The 21039-nt window shown below is 34.9% G+C and overlaps 2 protein-coding genes across 7 annotated transcripts; one reads left to right on the forward strand and one right to left on the reverse strand.

Moving 5' to 3' along the window:
- The first annotated feature begins 159 nt into the window (after nt 1-159).
- Nucleotides 160-8443, forward strand: LOC140771987 (potassium channel KOR2-like). 3 transcript variants are annotated; one of them, XM_073113846.1, is made up of 12 exons: nt 160-405; nt 1049-1270; nt 2706-2769; nt 3838-4177; nt 4321-4616; nt 4800-4880; nt 4975-5073; nt 5561-5782; nt 5864-6052; nt 6469-6544; nt 6640-6934; nt 7278-8443. In XM_073113846.1, exons 1-12 carry the CDS (start codon nt 209-211, stop codon nt 7375-7377), a joined length of 2181 nt encoding a protein of 726 aa, XP_072969947.1. In that variant the 5' UTR covers nt 160-208; the 3' UTR covers nt 7378-8443. The 3 variants fall into 3 exon arrangements, with proteins under 3 accessions (XP_072969947.1, XP_072969948.1, XP_072969950.1); XM_073113847.1 differs by having other exon boundaries at nt 1049-1243; XM_073113849.1 differs by lacking the exon at nt 160-405 and having other exon boundaries at nt 1114-1270; nt 2701-2769; nt 7278-8437.
- LOC140771985 (protein STICHEL-like 1) lies at nt 4046-20373 on the reverse strand. 4 transcript variants are annotated; one of them, XM_073113845.1, is made up of 9 exons: nt 19975-20373; nt 16451-18518; nt 15699-15918; nt 14002-14550; nt 11615-12407; nt 8962-9031; nt 8755-8868; nt 8508-8626; nt 4046-4184 (listed from the first exon to the last, which is right to left on the reverse strand). In XM_073113845.1, exons 2-7 carry the CDS (start codon nt 18422-18424, stop codon nt 8779-8781), a joined length of 3696 nt encoding a protein of 1231 aa, XP_072969946.1. In that variant the 5' UTR covers nt 18425-18518; nt 19975-20373; the 3' UTR covers nt 4046-4184; nt 8508-8626; nt 8755-8778. The 4 variants fall into 4 exon arrangements, with proteins under 4 accessions (XP_072969946.1, XP_072969943.1, XP_072969944.1 ...); XM_073113842.1 differs by having other exon boundaries at nt 8508-8868; XM_073113843.1 differs by having other exon boundaries at nt 8508-8868; nt 16451-18524.
- Nucleotides 20374-21039: the final 666 nt, after the last annotated feature.

Genomic DNA, 21039 nt, shown 5'->3' on the forward strand with positions numbered 1-21039 from the left:
CAATTTAAGTTGAAATTATTAAAGGGGCCTAGTTTGGTCAAATACTCTCCAACCAAGTGCCCCTTGTTCAGGTACATGCATGTCACAAATTGCTATATATATATTGATAGGATCCTTAACCCTACTACCACTTAAGACACACTCCTAGAGAGAAAGAGAGAGAGGGCTAGAGAGAGAGCTAGAGAGAGAGAGAGAGAGAGAGAGAGAGATGGGTGAGGAGATCAATGAGGAGGAGTTTGAGTTGAATGAAGTGAAAGATAACTTGGAAGGATCAGTTGGGAGTCGGCTAAATTTGGTTGCCAAGGAGTTTGGATATGGAAGAGGAGGAAAGTTATGGGACAGCAGCAGTGCTTTGAAACTCCCCAAAAGATGCTACGATGCCTTCGTTATACGTCCAAATGGAAGGCAAGTATATATATACATATATATTTCATAGACAACGATTGCTTTACTTTGATATCATGTTCTAAATCTCTGGAAACTTACAACTTTTAAAGAACGGTGATTTTATTCATCTATGAAGAAGCATTGCATTGTTCTACAAATTAGATTTGGTTCTTTGCAACTTGCCCAATTCTTCTTGTGTGGACTTTGTACGTTAAAATAAGTAAAAGATAGATAATGGGCAAGCTTTATGAATAAATTATACAAAGTTGGGTTGGGAGAAACGTGGACAAGTCGTCTGTCTGTCTGTCTGTCTGTCTGTCTGTCTTTGCATCTAGATCTTCAAATATTATTAACACCCATTCGAGTTTTCAAAGTGATCAGACTAAAATAAAGCATCTGTGTGCTTTCATGTCTAAAAGTCTTAATGGTGTATAATATATATAATAAGAACACTATATAAGTAAGAGATAATTGTTTATATTTAATTTGATAATTAACATCTTGTCAGTCATTTGTTTAGCCTTGTTGAGATTCTGAAGAAGAGCATCCAAGAATGCATGCATGCATGCATGCATGCATGAAGAGGTGGTGATGGAGTTCTTTGGATTGAGCTTAGAAGTGAAGTAATGTTTGGTTTTGTTTGTTGTGAAATAAATTCCAGATTGTATAGGATGTGGGTGAACATGATGTTCGTTTGGTCCATCTACTCGACCTTCTTCACGCCATTGGAGTTCGGCTTCTTCAGAGGATCGCCGGAGCATTTGAGGCATCTGGAGTGGGTGCAGATCGTCTTCCTCGCTGATGTCTTGCTGCACTTCTTCGTCGCCTACAGAGACGCTCACAGTTACAGGATGGTGTATGACAGGAAATGCATTGCATTGCGGTCAGAATATATATATATATATTTATATAGAGAGAGTGTTTCTTTGCTACGGTAGAGTTAATCTTTTATGAATCAGTGAATCAGTTTGACGAAGATCTAATAGTTAAGATCTTTAAAGATATAATAGGAATGAAAGATATTTTCATAATTATTATTTTTTAATATATAGTCTTGCACGTTATTTTAAGACATATATATTCTTAACTAAGAGTAATATATATATATATATATATATATATATATATATATATATATATATATATATATTAAAATAAGGGTATTAATATCTTTTATAATTAACTTGATTAGAATTTAATTATATTTTATCTATTTGATTATCTTTTATTGTTTATATATATCTCTCATTAGCTTAAGATTGATTTAAATTAAATTTTAATAGATAGAGATAGAGAATTATTTTAGAGAGAAAAGAACCTGTAGAGTATTTTTCCCTATCGTAAAGTTAATTGTTTATTAATCAGTTTGATAAGGATCTAACGGTTAAGATAAGATCTTCAAGAATATAATAGAAAAATTAGGAAATTAGGCATACGTAATTAAATCTTCTTAACTAATATACTATTTTTCTTACGTAATATGGTTTTGGAACTAGTAACGAAAACCGGTATCTGGTTTGAAAACGGGCTATTATAGCCGTTGGATTAAGATTATAAGTATTTGCTTATATATATATATATGTAACTCGACAATATACTATTTGTCTTAGGCAATGTGGTTTTGGAATCGGTAACGAAAACTCGTATCTGGTACGAAAACAAGCTATTATAGTCGTCCGATTAAGATTATAAGTATTTGCCTATATATATATATAACTCAATAATATACTATTTTTCTTATGGTTTTGGAACCGATAACGAAAAACCGGTATCTAGTATGAAAACGGGCTATTATAGCCATCGGATTAAGATTACAAGTATTTGCCTCTATATATATATATATTATTTTTTTTTGCAAACAAGCATATGTAGTTTTGGATTTATTGCAAGAAACCTCATACCCTTTTGAAATATTTATAAATTGACCCCTTAGATAGGGTGGGTGTTTGGGAAAAACAAGGGTCAAAATATCGTGATTTCTACTAAAATACTTGGACTCCTAACAAATGTATGTAAATGACTAAAATACCCTTCTTTTATTTTAATTTTTTTGTCACTTTTATATCTCGGACATTGCAAATATGCTAAAATGAGATAATATAAAGGGAAAACTAGGTGTTCTTTTACTATTAGTTTTGAACGGAAAAATTAAGGGGTAAAATGCAAATTTTTTCCTCTTTTTTAATAATAATGTCAAAATGTAGGTGTTCTTTTGATTCTTTTGTTCTTTAATGACATCTAAATTTTGGAAAAGAGAAGATTAATTTATATCTAAACAAAATTGCACCAATAATTATTAATTTTTTTTCGTAGGTCAGCTATGTGAAAGGCAACTTTGCTTTTGACTTTCTTGGTTGTTTCCCTTGGGATGCCATCTACAAGGTAATGTGCGTAAATATATTGGAACATTTCCATTTAGCACCCTGCATTTTCTACTTATTATGCTTTACGACTATGTTGACTTGACCTCTCTGTCTGAATTTAATGTCTCGATAAAACCCTACCATTTAAATTGATCGAATATACGCAACTCAACCCAATTTGATACAGTATTTTGATATTCTCCCTTTATTTTTGTTAAATTTTAATTTGGTTCGCCATTTGAACATTAAAATCATAACAGGGGTCATTTTGAATACAAGCAAAAGACAAGGTGTAAAGTGGAATAAATCAAATCTTTTAGGAAAATTTATATATAATACCTACTTTATAATATAATCGTGTTTGCGACCTACATTTTCACACTCCTAGGTTAGATTTGAACTAACACCATTAAAATATTATGTTAAATAGAGATGTTTTATTTTTAAAATAACTAAAATACCTATGACTTGGTTGAAAGTATTTTTATAATTTTTTTAGTTTAGATAACTTAACTCAAAGATTTTATTACGTTTAACTAACTAATCTAGCGGCAGAGTGTTTTATTTTCACATATATTCACTAAATCAGATGGCTCGATTTATAAATAATAAAAATATAGGATATAATTATAATTTTATTAAAAGATAGGATGTTATATGCAAATTTCCTAATCTTTTATTATAGATATATTTAGCTCAAAATGCCTCAAAATCATCCTTCATGCAAAATAAACGTAATACTCTTAAATAATTTTCTTTTAATGTTAAGATAAAACTAAATTGAGAATTAGATTTTGAAGTAAAATTAGAGGTATTTTAAACTTCATTTTCCAAAGTAACAGAATATTCTCTATTCCTTTCACTGCTGTTAAAGTAAAATGTAGGGATTGAATAATAAATATCTCATATAGTAGAGCGTAAACGATAAATAATACAAGCAAAATGCAGAGTATTTTTAATAAATTTCATTGAAAAAAAAAAAGAGTTTCCTCAAATAAGTAACCATCTTGATGTCATACACCATTTTAGCCTGAACACAAGATATATGTATACATATCACCTCTAATGTCTATGCTTTCTTCATCAGTCCACAGGAAGAATGGAAGTCATCAGATACTTCATTTGGCTACGCCTATATCGAGCAAGAAACATCATCAAGTTCTTCAAGAAGATGGAGAAGGACATTCGCATAAATTACCTCTTCACGAGGATAGTAAAGCTGATCACAGTTGAACTCTACTGCACTCACATTGCTGCTTGCATCTTCTACTACCTTGCAACAACAATGCCTCCAGCTAAGGAGGGATATACTTGGATTGGAAGCCTGTCATTAGGAGACTACAAGTACATCAACTTCAGGGAGATCGACTTCGTAAGACGCTATGTTACTTCCTTGTACTTTGCCATTGTCACAATGGCCAGCGTCGGTAAATCCTGAAAACATTTGTCAGTAATTGTTCTCTTTCATAAGTTTGCAGGTTTTACTAAATTTGACACATAAATTCTTTCGCTAGATAGACAGTTACATTCAAATGCATGTAGTGATTGATAAGTAACAACTGTAATGCAGGATATGGTGACATCCATGCTGTGAATATGAGGGAGATGGTCTTTATCATGACCTACATCTCATTTGATATGATACTAAGTGCCTATTTGATTGGTAATATGACTGCATTAATCGTCAAGGGCTCGAAGACGGAGAGGTTCCGTGACAAGATGACAGATCTAATTAAGTACATGAACAGGAATAAGCTTGGTAAGGATATCAGATCACAAATCAAGGGTCATCTAAGACTACAATACGAGAGCAGCTATACAAAAGATAGCATACTTGAAGATATTCCAGTTGCTGTTAGATCTAAGGTAGCACTTGCAGTATCAAAGATAAAGCTACTTTATCCATGACTACTTACTTATTGCATCCATAATTTATTACAGTCTTATCCTCTTTAAAGAAATTATTATTTTCCATGGACTATCAATCAATAATGTTTTATGAGTTATAGAAAACCCAAATAATCTCTTCTGAATTTTGTGCGATGACAGATCTCCCAGACATTATATATGGAGATGGTTCAAAAGGTCAAACTTTTTGAAGGATGCTCAGATGAATTCCTAAATCAGATTGTACGTTACAATGATCAACATCTTATTTGGTTATGCTTTTCTTGTAGAGATACATGCACATGTATAAATCTAATGCATAGTGAAATTCCTGTAGGTGATGAAATTAAATGAAGAGTTCTTCCTTCCAGGAGAGGTAATCCTAGAGCAAGGAAGCGCTGTGGATCAAATCTATATTGTGTCTCATGGAATTCTGGTAATATATTTCCCAACAAACACATCCTATGATAAATTATGGACACAGATATTATGTTCAAACATTTTAGATTATCCAGGATGTCTAGGAATAGTTTTTAGCTTGTCTAGTTTGAGTTAAAGAATGCAATTTAGTTCATCCAAAAGAGATTACATGCATGAGGTATCCTCTAACCACTTTGTCAGGGTTATGAATTCCAGTAAACATGAGTCCTCAAGTTTTAGTCTTTTCTGCAGGAGCAAATCCTATACCATTAATTATTCAATATTAAGTCCAAAAATTAACTAGAGCAGCAAGAATTTCCATCCCATATTTTGAGTTCAATCTTCTATGCACATTTTCATGTAATTGATCATGGATTTGCAAGAGGAAATAATGTTAACTAAGTTAATAATGCATAACAAACCATCTTCACTATATTACAGCACATATCAAGCACAGCATAACATGCCAAACTTTTCTAATATATCCTTCATCTCTAACACAGGAAGAAGTGGGCATTGGAGAAGATGGATCAGAGGAAACAATTGCAGAATTTGTCCCTTACGACATATTTGGCGATGTTGCTCTACTATGCAACATTCCACAACCCTATACAGTTCGAGTTTGTGAATTGTGCAGGCTTCTACGAATGGAGAAACAATCTTTGATCAGCGTCTTACAACTTTACTTCAATGACAGTCGTCAAGTGCTTAGCAATTTGCTAAAGGTATAAATATTATGATAAGAAATGTGTAGTTATTTTTCATTTCAGTTCTAACATATGATTCAATGTGTTATTTGGTTGAAGGCAAGAGAGACGGATTTAAGAATAAAACAGATGGAGCCAGATATCACATATCTGATTGCAAAGCAAGAAGCAGAACTAGTATTGGGAGTCAACAATGCTGCATACCATGGGGATCTATATCATTTGAAAGCCTTGATTAATGCAGGAGGAGATCCAAGTAAAACAGACTACGATGGGAGGACTGCATTAGTATGTTGTTCTTTCGACAAACCTATTGCTTAAGTGTTTTCTCAAATTTCTCAGGGCTTACAAAGAGAAGAATTAAAGAATTTATATGAGAAGCACAAGCAAACATCAATCGCATATGCTCATACGAGAAATGCTTAGATACTCTCACATGCACATTATGATTTCACCTTTAATATAACAAGAAACAATTTGATGTTATACAACTCTATCTTTGTCAAGCTCATAGAACAGTCACAACACTCATTGATGCATATTTCCATAGTTTTTACCCAGTGATTAAGGATCAAAAACATGAAACTTAAATCATTTTGTTTATGGTCCATTGGAGCAACTTTAAATAGATGTTCGGAGTCAGCACTCAGCACCAACACAATAGTCTTTAACTATTTTCTTTTCTTTTCCATTTTTGGCATTAGCATGTGGCTACATGCAAAGGATACGAAGAGATTGTGAGGTTTCTTATACAACGAGGAGCTAATGTGCATTGCATAGGTGGGTGAAGATCTAAGGTTGAAAAATAGTACTATTTTTCCCCTTTACTCCTGTACACCAGATTCATTAACATTATATTATGGTTATAAATGCAGATAAATTTGGAAATTCTCCATTGTTGGAAGCTGTAAGGGCTGGACATGATAGAATTGCTACTCTGCTTGTGGAGAATGGTGCAACTCTAAATTTGAAAGATGCTGGAAGTTATCTTTGTAAAGTTGTGACAGAGAGCAAAATTGACATACTGCGACGTTTGCTCAAATATGGAGTTGACCCAAACTCCAAAAATTATGACCACAGGACACCACTTCATGTTGCAGCTGCAGAGGGCTTACACCTTGTTGCCAGTGTATTGATAGAATTTGGTGCAGATGTTCTTTCTAAAGATAGGTATTGCACTTCTTTTCCCCTAAAACCAAAAGTACAACATTTTATTATTCTCTGGCTTTACCTTTTCTATCTACATGTTTACCTGCCTTTAGCATTCACACTAATTCATGCCTCTGAACTTTCCAACTATCTCAAATATTAAAAAGCTCCATGATGTTCATCTATCTTAATTTGCACCCAACTCTTGCTCTTGATATGAATTGATGTCATTGAGATATTGGAATTTAAATTTTGCTAGTTTAAGTAAACTTCTAAATTCTAATGGGCTTTACACTACATGTTAAAAGTATCTTTATCAACATATCATATGTTCCTCTACTCAAATTTTACGTGGTGGCTACAGGTGGGGAAACACTCCCCTTGATGAAGGCCAAAGATGTGGGAGCAAACCACTTCTTAAGATTTTGGAGAATGCTAGGGAAAAATGTATATGCAATCAGTGATATTTATATCTGAACAGGAGCAGCAACTTTGTTCAAAGAATCGTTGAATATGTTCCTGTTTGTTCTTAAGAGTGTTTTCTGATGATTGTATTATTCTGAGCATACTAGTGAAAGTGTCTATTATATGTATCAATTAATAAACCTAATCTTTGTCCTGTATTTCCTGTTAGGATTACTGAAATAGTAGAATCTTAGAAAACAAGAAAAGATCCTTTCCAGTTATGTATTTAAACAAAATTTTGGTCTAAGCTATTATTTGTTGACCTGATTTTATAGAATAATTTATTGCTATGTAATCCAGAAGAAATGCCTTCTTGACAAATAAATACCAAAAAGTATCAAGAAAGGAGAAATATTTTTTATGCGCTTTACACCGTATATTTCAACGTCTTTTTGAGAAATATAATCTTAATTTATTACATAAAAACCCTCCTTTTTTATTGGTCTCATAGAGCCTAAACATAGAACTTACCTACTCTAACCATGCAAGGTAGTTACATTGATAGAGGCAAACTTGCCTTGTTCTGTTCTACTAATTGTTGTTATCTTAGTTTAAGTTTTAACTTAGGTTGACTTTGCTTTAGAGATGAAAATATATGCTCAAAATAGACAGGTTGACAATCCAAGGATTGGAACATCGAAAAAGCAAAACTCGTGGTGCCAAATATTATTTCGTTTCTTAGAAAATAATAGCAAAAAAGAAAACAGGGAATTTCTTCCTATGCCCCAATTCTACCCAAGCATAGCATTGTATCATCAAGAAAAGCTATAGAAGTCTATAGCTACTCCCTTACACCAAAACAGCTGATATAATAATTCTCTATGTAAAATTTAGGTACTTGTTCCCTAAAACAGTACCTGATACACTTATAAGTGTTCACAAATTTGGGCAAACCAACATGACTGGCATCTACAAGAGCAGAACCATGCCTATTGAATTATATGAAGCCACTCAAGTGTCCTTTGGGCTGTTAAAGGATGCACAGACATAACATGGACTGTTCATTATAGAAGCAGGGAAAAATATGCTTGATCACATTTGAATCATCAAAACACTTCTATAAGGTTAAAAATAATAATATACAAGATAATACATTGACATAATTATCATTTATTAATCATAATGGTACCTGTTTTCCCGCTTGGAATTGTCTCTTATCAAGATAAATGACATGATCAGCCACAATGCATGCATAAAGTATTTGGAGTATTGACCCTACTTTTCTTCCTTGCTATATTATTCAACTTCCTGTAAGAATGACCAAGCCTCACAAGATAAGGACATAGGAAACTCGGTTATTTTTTATTCAAGAATGACTAGTGTAGCGAAACAAATAAAAAAAATTGTGAGAAAAATAAGCTTTCTGAAGAGTCGACTTCATAGTTTTTGTCATTTCTGGATCAACTTTCTTCCTCTTTTGACTTTACACATTCTCCAAATAACAAGTAGCGGCTGGTCCTTTTGGATGTGATAGATATCCCTTGCTTCACCTATTATTAGCAAGAAATTGGTCAAGATGGAAGCTGGAGATATCAAAGAAGGATATTGATGAGAAGGACAAGGCAGCATTTTCTGTATATTACCTTCTGACCATGTGATTTACGGGTTTTCCAACAAAGTAAACCATTGGAACCCGGTCCAGACTCATATCCCCTGTAAATTGTAGCATAGTTAGGAACCAGAAAGCACAGCTAGTCAGGATATTTGAATCTAGCAATCAAATATATCAGTCTAAACGATACACCAAAACAGAAGCAGTCAATTGACCCTTCCAGATAGATATTTCTTTTCTTGCTGCCGATGCTTCGGTATAAGTAAGATTCATTTCTGATGAACATAAGAACCAACAAGCCAAACAAACAGTATGCATGTCTCCTATCACCACAGGCCACAAAGGTTTCTAGACAAGACTGTCACTTCCTTGACATCACCCTAACTAAGACATAGCACAAATATAACAATATAGGGTAATGTTGGGTTGACACAGAGCTATTATAAAATGCAGTTTACGCATCTGCATATGCAGTCATTTATGTATTTCTCCGTACCCTTATGCCCCACAACAGAGGTATCAAATGTTAATTACAGCATATTACTAACATTTCAACAATAGATCTCGTGCAGACCTATACCAACATATATCTTTGATATTTCTTTATAAGATTTTACTTTATTTCAGTTTCCTAACTTTGACAGTACAAGCGTGCTGTAAGACCTTTCAATAGTCCCCAATAAAGGAGCATTAAGTTAAGAAAACTAACAACTCAATTTTGGTTACTATTTATTTCATATATATTAAGACGTTTAAATTTTTGTTTCACCCACGCAATGTGCACCCATATATATACTACTTAACTACACATGCATTGTGAACTCACCAACTACTCAAAAAACTTAAACCAAAATTTCAAAAATCGGTATCGGGATCGGGATTGGCCGTCCGGAAAAACGATACGTATCGGCCACCTGTATCGGATCGGACTATTTTAATTAAATAAAATTTTAAATATTATTTAAAAACGTTGAGAAATTTCTAAGAATTTAGAAAAAATTATAAGAAAATAAATAATAATAATTACTCACATATAAAGCTTAAAAAGTAAAATTCTCTCTTCCTCCCTCTCTTCTTTCTTATCCCTCTAACTGTTACTCTGAAATTATCTCTCTAACTGTTACTCTGAAGTATCCATTTTTTCCCACACTCTTTTTCTTTCTATCTTTCCTTCTTCTCCTCTCTCTCTCTCTCTCTCTCTCTCTCTCTCTCTCTCTCTCTCTCTCCCTCTCTCTCTCTTCCTTTTTCCCTCTCTCTCCCTCTCTCTCTCTAGCTGCTGCTGCAGGTGGCTGCAGCTAGCAACAAACCTATATGGCTGGCTGGTTTCGGCCCGAATCAGGATCAGCTATAGCCAATCCCGATCCGTTTCGGCTGATCCTACTCGGGATTGGCCAAAACTGAAAACTATAACTTAAACTATTAAAGAATAATAATTTTATTAAAAACAATCATAATTAATAATATTTTTTGACTATATTACTAATTAAGCCCTCCTTTTCATTATTTACAAATAGAGCCTTCTTATTTGCTAAAAAGGTATCATGCCACACCCTACCATTTGATAGATAGATAGATATAATTTGGACCAAGTATCAGATCAACTTAATTATAGAATCAAAATTAAGCCTCCCAAACAGCTCGAAGAATATAAAACTATTGTTGTTTAATACTTTAATCTCAGATGTCATATGAGAGGAGCGAGGTAAGGGTAATTTAGAAACTACAAAAATCTGACGAAATATCCAGATTTATATTACATTATGTTAGCTGCTTGTTAGATTAAACTTAGCCCAACGTATTGCTCAGTATTCTTTTAGTAAATAGGAGGTTCTGTTTAGAAATAATGAAAAGAGATGGCTTTATTTATACTATAGTTAAAATACAGGGTATTGTTTGCAACTTTTTTCTATTTTTTATACTTTAACACTCCCTCTCATTTTTTGAGCTTAAGATATTTCGTTAGGCATAAAAAATGAATTTGGCTTAAACGGATGAAGGTTTTTCTATTTAAATGACAGAAAGGCCCGTGGGATTCAAACTCAAGACCTCATGCTTTGATACAATGTCAGCTAATCAACTACTCTAAAAATTTAAGCTATTAGGAAAAGGTGGTTTTATTCATTTTTATTCTAACATGCACTACATGCTATCTTGAATGCCTTCACACTGTTGCCACATTTTATAATCTTGATAGAGCCATTTCATGATTTTCATCTTTAACTAACAAATGTCAGGAGGCAAAGTAATGGCTTTACTACTTATATGCCAACTCTATGTATGTATTCAATATTGCCTAAAAGTCAGTTCTCTGTATCTGCAAGATGAACTGTCAAGATTAGTCAAAACATGCTAAGAACAATTAATAGCCAATAAACTATATCCTGTCACCCATTAGACAAGTCATAAGTTAGCTCTTATATTGTTTAAAATCACAAATTAAGAAAAGTATAACCTGCATCAACACGAATACTAACTTAGGATACACCATGTAGGAATAAAGTCATCAATCAGCAAAGAAATAGAAGTTGTACATGTGCATCAAGATGACTACTAGGGTTTCATGGCAAGTTAATAGGCCAACAAAAATCATTTAGATTCAGCATTAGGTCTTTTTAGATTTCCTTGCAGACATTAAAATATGGATGGAAGCAATAGCTTTACCAAAACCTGCAGGAAAAACTTACAGGTTTGCTTTGTCAAAATTGGATGTGCTGTTGTTGCTGTGCAATAAACTTGGTGAAATGACATAGTCCCCCTTTTCTCCAATTTGGTTTTTCTGATGACCTTTGACATCACTGACTTTTAAGGTTTTCATCTCATAATTCAGTTCATCTTCCGAATGCTTTGAGGCTATGACAATTGCCGTAGAGGACATATAACCATTTTGACATCTACTGTCATTTTGTGGCAGAACTTGGTTCTTCTCAGGTTTTGGATGGCTTAACAATCCAGGGGTATTCCTTTCTGCAGCTTGAAGCCATGCACTCTCCAGTCTTTGCTCATCAACACCTGCTGGTTTTGTCCTGTGACATGAAACTTCCTGTCCTCTAGTGTTTGGAGCAGCCATGCTTCCTTCAGAAGCCATACCAGGAATACTCTCCACTTGAAAGCTTTTCTCTGCTACTGGAGAGCTATATTTCTCCAGTGTTCGTTGCAGCATTTGTTCAGACTTATCAGAACTTTTCCTAGGAAAATTGGGGGATCCTTTTATTGCAATATTATTGGATGAGCCACTTAATGTATCAGATTCCACTCTTTGTTCTTTATAGAGAGATCTAAGCTTTTCTGTTGGGTTCTGGTCTTGAGAATCTGCATCTGGTTTTAGTCCCTCAACAAAAATTTCAGGCATGAGACCAATTCTAACCTCCACATTGTGTCTCAAAACTATCTCGATTGAATTTGTAATACTGCTCAGGAATCTCTCAGCTCTAGATTTTGTCTTACTGTCCCCAAATGCTATATTGGCAACCAAGATACCTAAAAACATTAGCTTGTTAAACTCCTATTCTAGAGAAAAGCAGCTTTCAAGTTGAACAATGGATTCAGCAGTAACTTCAAATTAACAACAATGCAATAACTTAGGGAAATAATCCTTAAGAGTTCTTCAAGATACTGTGGATTTAGCATCTGGTTCATGGTTTCTTTTTACCCCTTTCAAATCAATAACACTTTGAAACAGCATTAGCATTTGTGATGTCTAGTGCATCTTAACACATGGCAGACAACTTGTCTTGCGTGTCTGAAGAATGAAGACAAATTGAGCATTTGCGTATCTACCACCTCAGTTTTATCCTCTCAATCCGCATTATATATCCAAAGTACATTCAGTTTTCTTCCTATCAATCAATGATATAAAACATTACATATAATTACATGTATATATTATATATATAAACATGTATAAACATTCCCCCAATGTTCAGTGACCGGATTTATGGCATTTATGTCTGAGTGTGACGTGTCAGAGACTTGACATTCTAGATAATACTGCTATACAAGAAAAGAGACATAACAAGAGGAAGAGATCATATGGTGATTAAGAGCCAGGAAGATGAAAGTTAAGTATATCTCCTTGTAATCCTTCCACCTTTAAATTTGTCCATTCATCCCATTCACCCACATTTTTGGACTTGAGATATTTTGATATGCCCAAAAAATGAACTTGACTTAAATGAATGGGTATTTTGTATTTTGAACAACAGACGAGACTGGTAGGATTCAAACTTAGAACTGCTGCTATAATACCATATTAACTCACCAACTACTCTAAAAACATAAGTTATTAGAGAATAATAATTACTACATTTTTATATTCTAATGTAAATGTAGGCACAAATGCGCATAAATTTCCCTAGTTGGCTTATGCATGGAAAACTTCAAAATATGCACACACACAAAAAAAAAACTGAAATGTACAGCTTACCAATATGCAAAAAAAAGTAATTTTTGTAATGTCCATTGAAAACTTCAAATGTTCTGTAGAACTATCTTTCGTGCCAATTTAGAATTATGTTTTGATCAAAGTTCTATTTATCAAGATCAATGAACTGCAGATAATAGGAAATCAAGAAGCTAACCAAGCCATGCTTTGGTCATTAATCTCTTATTTTGTCATAGAAAGTTAAGAATGATCATAATAGAAATCTTATCTTCTTCCGTAATAAGATATCAGTAACCCTGAAATGCAATTCCCTATTAAATCGTTGCTTATTGTAATTGTTAATTCATTAATTAATCTGAAAACTTAAACTGTTCGAGAGAGGTGGTTTTTATATTTTATATTTTAATTTTCCCCCTCACTTTTGGACTGAGATATTTAATGGATTCAAAAAGTAGATTTAATTTAAATTGGTGAAATTCTAAATGAGCATGGTAGGATTTGCATCTATGACTTCTAACTCTAATACCATGTTAACTCATCAATTACTTTAGAAACTTAAGTTGTTGGAGAATGGTGATTTTTATATTTTATATTCTAATAGTAATATTAGAAATAGAAAACTTATGAAGAGGTTCTTTCATTGAGCCGCAAAGAAAAACAAGTAGTGTAAGTTTATAGGTGAAGATGTACCTTCAGTTTCATTGATTGATATTAGCTTGCCATGATCACAAAGTAATTGCTTCAATGTCTTTGAATGACATCCCTCAATGCACCTTCTCCAAACCTCATCCAATCTTTCTGGCTTTGCACAAATGAAAACTCTATTTTCAGAGGAATCACTTCTTCTGGCAGAATCCCGTGAGATTTTATCAACAGACCTACGGTGTGCAGACAACTCTTCAGACCTTGATGTCTCATATGTCATTCGATATGACAAAGGGAGGTCATAAGTACTGGCACACCCACTATTTATTTTTGAATCCAAAGATGATTTTGATTCCTGAGAAATTTTCCCAGTTGAGTTATCTCTGGCTTTGTCTGTCGCACCATCACTACTCCTTTTAACACTCTTTTTGCTGCTGCTGCTTGATTGATGTGGTTCTGAATTCTGAGCAGAACCAAGTTGGAGCAGAGCTGCAGTGAACCAAGTTGATCTTTCGCTTGAAAGCCTTAGCTGCTTTTCGGCATCAGAAAGAATCTTCAATGCTTTTTGCAATCTCTCCAGCTCACATTCAGTTACTAAGAAAGCCAGAGGTAGGAGAATAATATGAATCCACAGGTTAAGATGCACCTTGCAGAACGATACAGACGAGCAGCCACAAAAAAATAAACTATGTACACACATAGGATAGTAGGATACAGTAATATTTCTATCATTCTATGGCACCTTATTAATTTAAAATGAAATATACTATTCCATAGATTGGGAAATAAACAAAAGTGAAAAAGTAAAAAAGTAAAAAAGCAAAAACTGAAAATGATATGTCAAGAAAATGAATGGAAAGGATGAGAGAAAGAGGCACTCATAATTCATAGACAGATCATTCAGTAGCAATGTGTAAGCTTTGTGAAAGTGTAGGCCAGCATTTTATGTGAATAATCCGCTCTTCATTCAGGCCCGGCCCGCCCGTCTGCTGCTAGGTCCGGGAATGGCGCCAGGCGAGGAATAATACAATGGGATGTGATAATAACATGGTAACAGAAGTCATTTTGTAAATGGATGCTATCTTCACATTAGATATATTTTGTGCACCACCGCTGTCCAGTTTACTCAAGGTAACGTTTGTAAGACATGCCCAAAGGCCACCTCAGCTGATCTAATCAAGATTAACCAATGTTTACCAGTCAATAGCTTTAGAGCTCCTATAAGGAATTACCATCTTGATATGGCAAGATAAATGAGAAAAAAAGAGGATGTGGTTAGTCAATGAGCTACTCTGGTTCCAATAATGTGAAACCAAGCCAATATAGAAACTTAGAAAGTGAGAAACCTTAGAAGATCACCTATTGACTTTCTCAAATAATGGTTCCCTATTGGATTTTCTTCAATGAGAAAAAATAAACAGGTCGAAACATAAAAAGCAAGGGTTTACATATTCTGCACAATATGCGATGCACATCTTTTATCTCACACTTTTCTGTAAGATTTTCGCTACCATAAGTGGAACAATGTCCTTGACTCCATGTTACTTCCTTATACTAGCCTAGAACACTAAAAAATAACTCCTCTGGTTACCACCAAAACACTAGGGTTACCTGATTGCATGACATTATTTTGTATCTTACATCACAATAAAGATCAACCAGAGCAAAAACAGAAAGGCGAAGTCTAGATTGTGTATTAACAAGCAAGTTTGCAGTTAGGAAGAAGAGATGGAAGTACTTACAAGTTCGGTCACCAGGAGCTGTATCCCTACACCTAGAGTTGGTTAGCCGGTAAGTTCCAGCAATAATATCCATTATAAGTGCAGCTAACTGAGACATCAGTGCCATTGGATCAATACCGGAATCCATTAGCTCTCTAGATCTCTTTACTGTTTCAGAAGTGTCTGCTGACATGGCTATCTCCAGAAGATCAAGTAATTTCTCATCTGCGACAACTCCAACCTGGAAATTTATGCAATATAAGTTATATCTGGAATGAATATGATGATCCATCAATAAACTAACAAAACATGGAAATTCAAAGTAAATTTTGACAAATTGCCTATAGCCTTGTCGATCTCTAAATATTGAGCTATAAGACATCTCGGCATATTGAAAACTATAGTTTCAACTAAAAGGCAACTTGGCAATTGGCATACTCTGATTCAATGTTAACAAACAAATGGAATACAACTCAAAAAATAAGATAAAGTACTTGAGGATATCTAGAATCTGTAGAAAAATATTGCCTGTCAGAACAGAACGAAATACATTTACAGATAAAAATAGAAACAAATCAGCAACATAAACTAAGAAATCTTTTATATTCACAAATTCTCCAGACTTTTAATTAGCCCACTCTGTTTTCCTTCTGTCAAAACGAGATTTCAGTACAAAAATAAAAAATGATAAAGATGCTTCCAATTAAGTGAGGCAGTAATAGTGTCTTGTTGAACAACAAAAAAACAAACATGACAAAGAAAAGAAAACTCACTAGATCATTTACAAGAGTAGCAGTTATTTTCTTGCCCAGAAGACTCAATTGTTCTAACATCGCCTCTGCGTCACGTAGCGAACCATCAGACTTTGAAGCGATTAACTCTAAAGCATCCAATTCTATGTCAAGGTTTTCTTCCACAGAATGTTTTCTCAATCGGCTTACTATATCGATATCTTTGATTTTGGAGAAGTTGTACTTTTGGCAACGGGATATGATGGCGCCTGGTAACTTGTCTGGGTCAATTGTTATGAAAATGAAGACAACACGAGGCAATGGTTCTTCAAGATATTTCATAAACGCTGACCACATTTTGGTAGATATCATGTGGCATTCATCAATAATGAAGACTTTGTATCGTGAATAGACTGTAGCGGCTGATATTTCTTTCAAAAGGTACCGAACTCTGTCTAAACCTGTTTTGTCAGTAGCATCCACTTCAGTTAGATTCCTCCTGTTTCCAGGCGAAGAAATAATACACTCCTTACAGGACCCACATGGTTTGTTCACTTCATTACTCAGACAACTTAAAGCTGCTGCAAATATTCTTGCAGTTGATGTTTTACCCGTTCCACGAGGTCCTTGAAACAAATATGCAGGGGCTATTCTTCTTCTTAAGATGGCATTACTAAGTGATCGTATAATGATGTTTTGACCAATTATTTCATCAAAGAACCTCGGCATGCACTCCTGGCTCAAGCTTCTCTGTTCTGGCATTTCCATGATGAATTCTGCATGTCTGGCTAGTGGATTTCCCTCTTGACTTTTACAGCTTGACCATCTCTTCCCGTCCAATCGGCTTATTGCTTCCAAATCAAGCTCCCCATAGTTAGTAGAAAGCTCATCGCTTGCAGAACCTGTTGATGAATCACACCTTTCACAGCCATTAGTCAAGAGAGCCAGTTCTTGGGAAGATCTTTCCAGATGTTTTTGCTTATTGGAAGCAGATATTTTCTTGCTATACGTCTGGCTCCCACAAAGAATGCTACTGCTTTTTTTCCTTAGGATATTAGATAAAGAAGGAGAATAACAACCTCCAAGTCCCCTATCTTTTATTCTCTTCGACCAATAACATGGAATGCCACATTTCTGATGCCTTGGTAAATCTGGTCTATCCAATTCATCTCCATCAAAAGAGGCAGCAGTTTCATTCCATGAACCAACAGTGCTGGAGTCCCTGCATCCATATCTGTAGTAAGAACTAGTTGATGCAGGAGTACAAGAATGAGATGATCCCTCTCGTCTAGCAGTTTTGAGGATTTTGGAGCTTGACCAATTCCCATATTCAAATCCAGTGTACAATGGTGATCCAGAGCAAGAAAGCTGACCATCTTTACAGGTGACTCCATGACTCTGCCATACATCCTCTGAGTTGCAGTTCTTGGTATAATCAGACTGTTCAGTTGAGTTAATGATACCTAGTGAGCCGGATGGAAAGTCCAGCAGTTTTGAAACCATTGAATGCTTAATTGCTCCTTTTTTCGAAATCGAACTTCTTCTCAACCTTCTAACAGTTCTTTTAACAGGAGAAGCAGAATTTGAACCTGTGACACTGTAAATGTTTACAGGAACTCCAAGATGCACATCAGTCTTGGTATCTGCATCATGTGAACTGCTTAAACTTTCTGAACCTCCATCAGCTGATACTTGTCTATCACCCTCATCTAGCTTTATTCCACTTTCACTAGATTTATTAGAATGATGCCTCCAATTATACAAATAAATCTTTTTCCCGTTGTTTCCACTTTTTGAAGGTAAGGCAAGTGACCCACCACGGTTACCTTCCTGTGTGACGTTTCCTTTAAACCCATCTCCATGGAGAAGTGCAGAATTTGTAATGAATGATTTAGAGCTCAAAGGGGACCTCCAAGAGGAGCAAGTTTGGGGGTCCCGTAAGAACCGTTGCTTCCTAAGCACAATAAGCTCTTTCTTCAAGTGAAGTTCACTTGGACCAGCATAGTTCTCCACCATTATCTCTAACAATCAACAACCAGGCTGAGGGCCACTTTCAAATGCAATACTACATCAAGCAATATTTCTTGTGCAAGGAGGGGGAACCTTCACTCTGCAACTACCGTATACAAATCAGTACATTTGCATGACCAGAGACCAAGTTAAACATGAACAATGGAGGGCAAACAGTTCCTAAATCCTAACAAGACAATGAGACTACTCTAATAGGAAGAGGCTAATGATATCTGAGGAAGCCATATAACTTACTCCAGAATGAATTAGTTATAGCACTCATAACATTCTTATGCAAAATATACCATGTATCACCAAATGCATCTGTAAAAGCCATTTTGATGGAGACCGGAGCATCTTCCATGTATACAATAGCCTCTGGAAGAAGAGCCAATGGTGGAGTCCCTCTCGATAAATGGGGATTAAGCTCAAGTTTGACGCCATAAGTCCATAATTGTATCAAAATGGTTTCCATCTAAAAGTTTTAGCAAAAAGGTGTTTCCTTTGTGTTACATTTTGATTAACCCAAGCAGTTCAGATCTTAGAGTAATTAGTGAATTAACATGGTATTAGAGTAGACGTCTTGAGTTCGAATACTACTAGACACATATTATTTAAAATATAAAACATCCACTAATTTAAATCAAGTTAGCTTCTTGGGCCAATCAACACGTCAGCCCAAAAATAAGATAGAGTATTTGAACATAAATATAAAAATTATTATTTTAACATCTTAAGCGTTTTGAGTAGTTGGTGATATTTTGCAAGTGTAATAAGTAGCCACATAGTAATATCCTAGTTAGTTGAATAGAGCTATTATCATAGAAGAACATTTTCAAATCGGACTCTCCAAAGATACAAAATAAAGGACGTGATGTCTAAGAAGATAAAGATGTAAACTATTAAACGATCATGGGATATCAAGTGTCATGGAAGTAACTCGGAGATAGCAAATAAGTAGCTAGATCAAAGCAAAAGGGGAGGAAATGGATAGGGACGCATACTAGAATCTCAACGAAATCAAGACGACTCGTCGACAAAGCAAGCTACGGCTCAAACAGTGGATCTTTGGGCAACCAACCCCACACGGCACATCCAATTCCGACCAACAACTTGGAGGTATGGCTGAGTGCCTTTCAAACAGGAGTGAAAAGCTTTCGTGTTGACGTACCTCCTACATGAGCTGCACCAACTACTAGAGAGAGCAAGGGAGATCAATGTCGCCTTAGCTACAAGTGACAAGTCCGAGCTACTACACTACGGTTCTTGGATCGATTAGTAAACCTCCAAAAGAATCTCAAGAGACCCCAACAAATATAAAATGAATCTTAAATCGTAAATGGAAAGTCCATAAATTACCATAACAATATACATTGAATCAGAGAGGGCCATCACGCCACATACCAATTAATATACGAAATGGGCTTTCGATTTGGACGAATAAACCCATAAATCTCCTTCAATTGAGCAAATAAAGCAGACAAGGGAAAAAGGAGGCACCTTTCTAAAGAAAACTCACACAGAAATCCCATTTTGCAGAAAAGTGGGCTACTCACCTAAAGCTGGTCGAATCCAATAAAACTCGCAAATTTACACCTTCTGAGAGAGATTCATGAGAGGAAGAGACGGAGGTGTTGCCGGATCGTCGAAATCTTTAAGAGTGGCGAGTGGATCGCAGCATTAATTAGGGTTCTGGAGCTGAGGCTCCTCAGCTCACATCGCTTGTACACGGAGAAATTAAATTCCTCTAAACCCGCCGAGATTCCATTAGATGTGTTCTATTTGCTATGATGCGTGGCAAAAACGTGCTCACATGGCTAAAATATTGGAAAATTAGATCTACCAACACTATTTTTCTTCTAAATATTTTCCAATATCTAAATTAGATTCGGTAATTTGCAACAAAAATCCAGTGCATCTTCTTCTTTTTTTTCGACGTCGGATCCGCTTTAACTTTCCTTTGCATGGTGATTCCGTTATCCATCTTTACTACTCCCTTTCCAAACTTTTACTCCCCTTGACCAACCAACTCTAGGAGATTGGTAGCTACCTTGCTCATGACCGTCATGAATTCAACTCCAACTCTAAATAATATTATAAAGAAATTATTTAGTGGTCGGTGGTTTAATCCGATTTAGTTGATGACTCGACAGTACGATTAGCTTGGAAGAACAGGTTATCAACGCAACAACTTGGAGTAAGTCTCGGCAGCGTTCGATTCAAAACAATTGTTTGACGACGCATATGGCTTGAAGCCTAGACTAGACAGCTAAAAGCTCGATGAGGCCTAAAATATCTCTATATCTAGAAAAGGTTGACTCTTTATCTAACTCATATCTAGCCTTCGGACTCATAAATAAAAAATAAAATAAAAAAAGCTTTTACTCCCCATATATAAATAGACTATTAAAATCTGTTACATTATTGTTAAAATGAACTGAGCTGTAATTAGAAGGCATTTAACTTTTGTTATAATATATTCCACAGTTATTCTGCTGTTGTTACAAGTAATTCACTATTATTAAAAGATATTTCACAGTTGTTACATACTAGAAAGAATTCTAGTACTATTTTTCACATAAATTAAAGCTGCTAGTTTGCTCAAAAACTCCTATATTCTG

Source organism: Typha angustifolia, chromosome 12 (assembly GCF_048772165.1).
Source record: "Typha angustifolia cultivar Huaian chromosome 12, ASM4877216v1, whole genome shotgun sequence".
Classification (NCBI taxonomy): domain Eukaryota; kingdom Viridiplantae; phylum Streptophyta; class Magnoliopsida; order Poales; family Typhaceae; genus Typha; species Typha angustifolia.